The sequence below is a fragment of the Bidens hawaiensis genome, unplaced genomic scaffold (genome assembly GCF_021521415.1).
Source record: "Bidens hawaiensis isolate Kalapana, Puna unplaced genomic scaffold, B.hawaiensis_p1.1 tig00002307_1, whole genome shotgun sequence".
Lineage (NCBI taxonomy): Eukaryota > Viridiplantae > Streptophyta > Magnoliopsida > Asterales > Asteraceae > Bidens > Bidens hawaiensis.
Window position 1 is genome coordinate 2623296 of NW_027491124.1, and position 9280 is coordinate 2632575.

The following is a 9280-nucleotide window of genomic DNA, read 5'->3' on the forward strand; positions in this document are numbered from 1 at the left end:
GATAGACAAACTTGTTGACTGTTTTGGCCTTTAACGGGTTTTAATCAAATTGACCAGTCAACACCCTCGACCATGGAAATTGATAGAAGGTTATTGACTAGTGAATACGTATAAACGATTTTACAGTTTACAACTTACCCAGAAAGTGAAAGAATCAACCAAAAAGAAGAGTCAAAGGTCGATATATAAGAAAAGTCAACCTTCAAGGCTTGTATCTTCAAACAATAAGGCAAAACCGAAGAAGTTTATGATGGGCAGAGATGAGTGACGGCTGGAGAAGATATAATTAGGGTTTAGGGAAATTATTGCAGAGGAAAATATGTCTTGTTTATATAGGAAACACAAAAACGAACCAAATATGGTGATTTCACTCGTTTAAGAAACCGAATAAGCATTTAATGACGAAATCAATATAATAACCAGTAAAATTCGTTCTTTGCCAAGGGGAAATGAGCATGGACAAGTATCTTGGTTATAATCCTTTAATGGGGCTTAATTTACTCAATTTAGTCCTAAAATAAGCAATTTACATGCTAAAAACGAACTAAGAAGGCTTAACAAACAAACAAGCTGATCAGATGTGTCATGGCCAATCTATGGTGATGCCGCCGCGCGGCGCCCCGACCCAAGGAGGGAGATTTTTGGTTTTTGACAAGTTAGACCCTTGTAGTTTGAAATGTGGTTTATTATTGAACATTTTTTTGTTAAAACAAGAAATGAACATTATGGAAAATGTAAAGGGTATAAAATAAACATGCAAATCATTAATACTTATAAATGCTTCATATTATTATGATAAAAATCCTAATAACGTTCGCAAATCGATAAAACGAATACAAATAAGAATACGGAAAACCCGAAATGTTACAATTATCATACATGAATTACATATTTTCCAGACTTCATTTTTGTTCTATTCTAAGAAATCATGAAAATTGAAAATATCAACAAGTTCTAATGTGTGTAAACATTTACTTTTGATTTTGATTGAAGCTACAAAAATAAATTGCCTGAACGGAACCCATCAGTTTTAGCGAATAACTTCAACAAAAAAAAGTTTAAATACACAATTATCACAAAAAATGGAACACAGACACAAGCAATATAATTCGATATTGATGTGGGATCCCATGAAAAAAAGGAAAAGTATCCAAAAATAATGAAGGTAATTATGAGCAGGAAAAATGATTAAATTAATTTTAGAGTTATTAAATCAAAACTACGTAGTTCTGATGGGTTTCACATCTAACTTAGATATGCAATAGCCCCATATTCACTTTCTCCTTGTTATAAACTGCATCTTCGGTTATTAGCTCCTTAGTCATTGGAGTACTTCATAATTTTTCTTCTTTTTAGCACACAAGTTTATTCAACCCTGCGATACTTAAGGTTTTTTATCACGAAATATGTAAGATTACATTTATTTAAAACGTATAATACACAAACCTAGAAACTAGTTTAAATTATTAAGTCAAATAGTGTTTGTTCACTGAAAACCATCTGGTCTATGTGTAGCATATCAAGGGCATTCTAGGCGCCTATCGAGGACCAAATTCAGATATTGAAACTTCATTTACTGAATATTGAGAAGATCTGGATCTAGATTTGGATATTTTTGGCTTCCCTAAATCACTACTCTCTGTCGAAGAACTGAACTCTTGTAGGAGTGGCATTTCAGGATCAATGGTACTGCGTACAAAAAATGCAGGTTTTGTTGGTACCGGAAGTGTGATAGAGAAGCTATTAAGCATAAGCACAACTGAAGCCATAGTTGGCCTATCATTAACATTTTCTTGGACACATAATAACCCAATGTGGATGCTTCTAATAATGTCACGTAATGAACCGGATCCTGTCTTCAGTGCGGGATCTATTATATCTGATGTTGTTCCATTTCGCCAGCTTTTCCATGCCTAAAAGATATTAGCAACTTATTTCAAGGATTCGTATACTACAGATAGAATATAAAATGATTAATTGACTATATATCCTCAAATATAATATGATTCTTGTGTTGTATATGTGTTGTTCCATACTTCTTAGAAAGCGAGAATACTTACAAAGCTAAGAAGATCCTCAACGCTTTCTTTGCTTTGAAAACATTGATTCTTTTGGCCTGTAACCATCTCTAGTACTAGCACCCCATAGCTAAAGACATCAGACTTTACTGAGAATTGGCCATGCATGGCATATTCAGGCGCCATATAACCGCTATAATCATACACATGAAAAGGTTAGCATTTTCTTTATACAGACACATACCCTCAAACACGCTTAGTCGGTTACATATATACTGAATGAAACCATTAGTACAACATGACGATCATGAGAAAATGATGTATCGTTGAAACTTGAAACAACGATTGTACACCACTTAAATTGGCCCCTCATAATACGTTTGGAGTTAATTACTGGCTTTTAAAAATGACTGTTATTTTTGTTTTTTCATTTTTATTTTTTACTATTAAGAATATATTTTAAGAAAGCCACCTTAGACGATTAAACTTGCAACGTACACTTGTCAAAAAAAAAAATTTTAAAGGATGGTTGTATTTGTAGTCACAACTTTGAAAAAATCGTAATGGTTCATGAGTTATAGTTAAAAAAAATAAGATTTAAATAAAATGTACTTACTAGGTCCCAACAATTCGGCTTGTGTCAGCTTGAGTTTCCTCATTTTTAAACAATCTTGCCATACCAAAATCAGCTATTTTGGGGGTCATTTGTGCATCTAACAAAACATTGCTTGCCTTCATATCACGATGAATGATCTTTAGACGAGAATCTTCGTGAAGGTATAATAGTCCCTTTGCAATTCCTTTAATTATACTGTAACGTTTTTCCCAATCAAGATCTACACGTTTATCTGGATCTACAAGCCATATCATATATCATGTATTAGTCCAACTAAACGTCATCTTCTATCCACATTATAAAATTAAATTGATCGAGCGTCATTTTTGTTACGGAGTTTTTAGATTGTTATGATGCTCTTTGTAATACTATGAGACTGTAAACCTATCAAATCTTGCATTTGGTTGATAATATGGCCAAATTTGCTAATAAATTACAATATCCAACCCCAGTATATGACTGCTATTTAGTTGATTTTTTCCCTTCCTGTTCAATGCAACTTGTCGTATTTGAAAGGATATGTGTTCTTAAGAACATACCAAATAGAAACTGATCAAGGCTTGCATTTGGCATGAACTCATAAATGAGAAGTCGTTCGCTTCCTTCTATGCTGAAGCCTATCAACCGGACTAAATTACGATGCTGAAGTTTCGCCATCAGCAACACCTCATTCTTGAATTCAGTGTCACCTTGTCCAGAATCCAATGCTAGCCTCTTTACTGCTATATGGTCCCCTTCACCGAGAATACCCTATGTGTATATCATATGACAGCATAAAACATTGCTTAATTATTTAAAGATTCATAGTTGTTACAACGTACAAATATGATATTTCTGCACTGTTGTTTATACACCTTTATAAATAAGGTATAATATATTTGAGCTTTTTAACACTTATGATAGTTAAGAGGTTAAGTTTCATCATTCTTCATTTATTTTTAAAAGAGTAGAATAAAGTACCTCCAAATAATGTACTCGTTGTAAGTTAACTAACAAATTCATACCTTGTAAACCGTTCCAAAACCACCTCTCCCGAGCTTGTTTTCTTCAGAAAAGTCATTTGTTGCTGCTTTCACAGTACTAAAGTCGTACTGCAAAGATTCGGCGGTGCCAATATCGATAGTTGTCGTGTCAGCTAGTAGAAAGTAAGGCGAGTAAGAAGTCACTTTAGAAACGTTGTCATTTATATGATAACTTATATACCAGTTTTTCTTAGTTCCAACTATAAATTCTAACTTGAGAACTTACTCTGAATACTTTGAGGGGCTGGAGAGGAAGTCATTTGTTCTTTCTTCTTCCTGAATCTCATTATGATACAAAGTGAAGCAATTATTATGACTGTGACTATCACAATAATTGTTACGATTATCACAGTTCTTGTCGTATTATTCTGTTTGCCTGCAAAAACTAAAATATGTTAGTGATAAACTATGTTTAGTTTGAACACTTGAAACTACTAAATCAAACTTTTTGCAAATAGAGTAGAGTACAACAAGTGGCTTGGTAGTGTTTTGCTGTTGGTTGTTGAGGACGATGGCGGCTGCATGCGGTAGTTTGATAGAGTGGCGGTGGTTAGGGGTGTTCATCGAATCGAATAATGAATTTTTAATTTAAATTGAATCGAATAATCCAAATAATTATTTTTTTTCAGCATTCGTATTTAATAAAAAGTTGAACTATTCGATTCGAATTCATATTATATGCCCAATTCGAAATTCGTATTTGAAATTAGAATTCGAATAAGTTCGATTTGATGGTACAATACCACGTGATGGTGGTGGAGAGATCTTAGACTAGTAGTTAAGCGTCACGGAAACGTGATGGTGGTGGTGGCAGGAAGTCGTATGCCAAAGTTGGGGTGGTGGTGGTTAGGCGGTGATGCTATGGTGGCTTGGTAGTGTTTTGCTGTTGGTTGCTGAGGATGATGGCGGCCGCAAGCGGTGGTTTGATAGAGTGGTGGTGGTGGTTAGGGGTGTCCATCGAATCGAATAACAAATTTTCAAGTTAAATCGAATCGAATACTCCGAATAATTATTTTTCTCCACTATTCATATTCGATTAAAAGTTGAACTATTCGATTCGTATTCGTATTATATGCCCAATTCAAAACTCGATTCGAATTCGTATTTGAAACTCGATTCGAATAAGTTCGATTTGAATTCGAATAAATTTGATCTGATTCAAGTTTATCTATGCCAAAAACTTTGAAAACATAATCATAATTGCAAAACAAACATATACATTTATAGTAGCTACAATGCCACATGATAATAAGTTCAAAATTAAAGTACAAATAGTCTAAAATTCAAAATATTTAAAACAAGACGTCAATAACACCCTTATTACTATTGGCTAAGATATAGCAATATGGCCTACTGGGCTTAATTAATTTGTAATGAAAATTATTATTTATGGAACTGACACAAATTAAAAAATAATTATATATATATATATGGGTAGGATCTAGAGAGAACTCCTCTAAATGAGAGAACTAGAGAACTAATACAAAATTATTTTTAACTTTTTTTTTAAAAAATATTTTGTGATTTTTTTTCTTTCCTCTTTCTAATAAGATGATATTGCTCTTAAAAAAACGGTCGATGTAGTGCATATGTGCACTAATGTGTATTACATATATACAATAATATTTTATTGCATATAATACAACACAATTGCATTATACAATACATACTAATGAATACATGCAAATACAACACCAACAATTATATGCAATACACACTATCACATATACGTAATACAATACTAATGCAGTAATGCACATATGCACTATATCGATTTTTTTTTGTATATAGTATAACACTATTGCACTAATACAATACAAACAATTGCATATATGCTATTCAACAGTATTGCACATATCAAAATACACACTAATGCGCATATGAAGTAAAAAAAAAAGTCGATTATTGCATATGTGCACTACAACGAGTTTTTTTTTATAATTTTTTAATTTTTTTATTTTTATGTTTTTTTTCTAGTTAAAAATAACAACATATAAGAAGGATGAAAGAAAAAAAATTTTAAAAATATTTTTTTAATTAAATTAAAAATATTTGTTTATTAGTTCTCTAGTTCTCTCTCTACGGAGGAGTTCTCTGTTGATCCTTTCCCTATATATATATATATATATAATATAGGTTTAAGTTCAAGAGAGAAATGAGATTACTGCGAGAAATGAAAGAAATGAATATGTGCCACTAGTTTTATTTTAGGTTTTAAATGTTTAAAAAGAAATGAAAAAAATGTAAATGCAACAATAAATGCATTCTCTCTAATACAACTAATATAACAATAATAAATCTCTCTCTAATTAATATACCTAACTAATTTAACTACAATAATTAAAAACATAAAAACACTAATTTAGTTTTATATATAATTTATTTACCCCCTCTTTATTTATCCAAAAAAAAATACAATTTATTCATATAATACTATTTCTTTTTATTAAAAAAACAATTTATTTCCACTCAATTTATTAGCATATATCAACACGTAATTTTTAACAATAATATCAAAACATAATATTTTTTTTCAATTGATATACTTAGAAAAATTATAGTGATAAATAATAATAAAAAAATATCATACAAATGTGTCCATTAAATATAAACAATAAATATAAAACATACACAAAATTATATAACCTACACTTGTTTTAAGCAATAAAAACATACGATATACAAAAAAGTATATAACTTACATATGTAATTTGACATCGACAATTATATAAACTAGATAAAGATACATATATCATATACGTGTGTAGGTTATATGTTTTCTTATTCTTAGAACAAGCATATGTTATATGTTTTTGTGTAGGATGTATATTTTTTATTGACATTTAATGCTAACATATGTAAGATAGTTTTTTGTATTATTCATCAAATTTTATACATGTTGATGTATATTGATATATTGAGTTGAAAGAAATTGGTTTTGGATAGAAAAAAAAAATTTAATGTATGAATAAATTGTATTTATGTAGGATAAAATTTTCGAGTGTAGATTATATGTTTTTCGTGTGTATGTTATACGTTTTCGTGTGAGTGTGTAGTTTATTGATGCTGAATTTTGTGTGTTGGTCATATGTTTTTCGTGTGTAGGTTATATGTTTTCTTATTCTTAAAACAGGTGCAGGTTATATGTTGTAGGTTGTTTACTCTTTTGTTGATATTTAATGCAAACACGTGTAAAATAGTTTTTTGTACTATTCATCACAATGTAACTACGTGTTGATGGATATTAATATATTGAGTTGCAAGAAATTGGTTTTGGATAAAAGAAATTTTAATGTATGAATAAATTGTACTTGTGTAGGATAAAAATTGAAGAGAGAGAAAATAAGTTATAAAAATAAGTAATTCTTAATATTTTCTAATTATAATAATTTGATTAGTTATATTAATTGAATAGAGAAAATGCATTAATACTTTCCCCATTTATCTTTAAGCATTTAAAACCTAAAATAAAACTAGTGGTCCGTTTTCATTTCTTGCATTTAACACAGTAATCTCATTTCTCTCTTGAACCATCCCATATATATATATATATATATATATATATATATATATATATATATAATTTGAATTCGAATTCGAATTTTGAATCGAATCGAATAATAAAACATAAATCCATATTCTATTTGTATTCGATTTATATACTCGAATATGAATCGAATTGAATTCGAATCTTAATTATCGAATTCGAATTGAATTTCGAATGTTTTGAATGCAAATCGAAATATGAACACCCCTAGTGGTGGTGTTTTGCTGCTAGTTGTTATCGTGTCGGTGTATTTGTGATGATGCCATTTTCGACTGTCTATGGAAGCGACAACAGGAGGTACATTATGTTGTCCTCGGTTTGTCTCTTAAATCTTCAATCTAAGCTATGATAGCACTCCGATGTTGGCATAGCAACCTGTGTTGCAGCCACGACGAAGGAAGGTCTAAGCTTGAGTAATTTGATTCGTATTTTGAGATTTTTTTTAAGTGCTATGTTATGACTTTTTAGTTACTAACGTTAGGTGTGATATTATTTTTCTTTTCATGTGTGTATTAAGTAACATTAAGATGTGTAGATGGTCAGATGTTTATTTTTCTATTGCAACCTGAGGTTTATTTTCTATTGCACAAACCTGGTGCAGCACGCGAGTTATTACAACTCATATATATGTTTATAAAATGATGATACTAGCTTTCTTAGTTTATTATTGTCTTTTATTCAAAATTACTTTATTATTTTACAAATATAAATATTTTCTAGTATTTTACAATTACCATACTTGTCACTGTTTATTATAGACGGTGATGGTTGAGACGCGTAAGAAATAGTAGCCCCACATCCTTTTAGAGTTGTTTATTTTGAATATTAATTCTTTCCTGTTATTAATCAAACTTAGACTAGGACGTAACTGCGTAGGCCAACCAAGAACCTTTAATTCAGTCGTTGTCTAGTCAATAAGTCAAAGTAAACGATTGTCGCTTTAACTCGATCGGTGCAAAGAAAATATACACAATTCATACCTGGTGGAGGTGAAGGTCGAGCAACTGGCGGAGATGGCTGCAAAATTGGTGGTGGTGATGGTGCGATGACTGGAGCCGTCTGGTTAAAAAACCGATACGACTCATATCTAAAATTACACATAGGCAGAAGCATTCTTGCTCCAATTCTACCATAATACATATTCGAAATCTGACTGATAGCATCCTCCAAGCAAGTATCGCACTGCATGTCAGATAAGTCTGGAGTACACTGCGCAAGCCCGTAGATAGTTGACAAATCTGGACCATTAGTGCTCCCGCTGGCAAATTTCCGTAGAGAACCGCCTGCAGACGCGTTACCTCTCAGATTCCTCAAGAGTGGCCCCAAAGCACCATTGAACCGATCAATATTCGTAGCATTCTGGGTGTTACCCAGAGCCAAATAAATCTTTATTCGTGTGCTTCTCAGTATTATCTCGTTTGAGTATTTCACCAAGCAGTAGTCATAGTATCCTATGGCTTCTTTTTGGTTAGGGCAGACTTGAGGCAACTTAACAATGGAGTCATTAAGACAACTCCGACACACGTCAGGGTTGACGTCGCCTCGACAAAGGGCGACCGAGTTGACCGTATCATTGCCTTGGCCGGTGGAGAGGTTGTAGAATCCGTAGCCGTTGTTGGTGGTGGGGAGGGCGGAGAGGGTGGTGTCAAGATTTCTTTGGTACCTACTGTTTACGGTATAGTTAGCCGCGTTTTCGCAGAAGTAAGAGAGGAAGTCAGGTTGAGTTGAAGTGGTGGTGGTAAGGATTAAGTGTATGAAAATAAAAGATAACAACCGTAACAACAGTTTGAGCATGTTTTCCTTTGATGGAAGAGAGAGATGAGATGCAAGATATTTAAGGAGTTAGATAATAAATAGTATACAAACATTTCTTCTATATTGACCAGGTCAGAAGAATTTTGAATACAAATTATGAAATTAAACAGAACCCATAACCCAAAACGTACTCTTTGTGGTGGAGAAACGAGGGCATTTTAGGAGTTGGATAATAAATTCAAGTCATCTATGTTGACTATGTCAAAAGCAAGGTCTGAACATAAATAAAAAAAACCACATTAACCATTAAATAGTAGGAGAA

The 9280-nt window shown here is 31.9% G+C and overlaps 1 protein-coding gene across 1 annotated transcript; it reads right to left on the bottom strand.

Annotated features, from left to right (window-relative positions):
* Positions 1-1437: 1437 nt before the first annotated feature.
* LOC143616950 (cysteine-rich receptor-like protein kinase 15) lies at positions 1438-8997 on the bottom strand. The gene is made up of 7 exons (XM_077089647.1): positions 8184-8997; positions 3883-4032; positions 3639-3769; positions 3174-3384; positions 2635-2872; positions 2061-2211; positions 1438-1913 (listed from the first exon to the last, which is right to left on the bottom strand). Exons 1-7 carry the CDS (start codon positions 8995-8997, stop codon positions 1539-1541), a joined length of 2070 nt encoding a protein of 689 aa, XP_076945762.1. The 3' UTR covers positions 1438-1538.
* Positions 8998-9280: the final 283 nt, after the last annotated feature.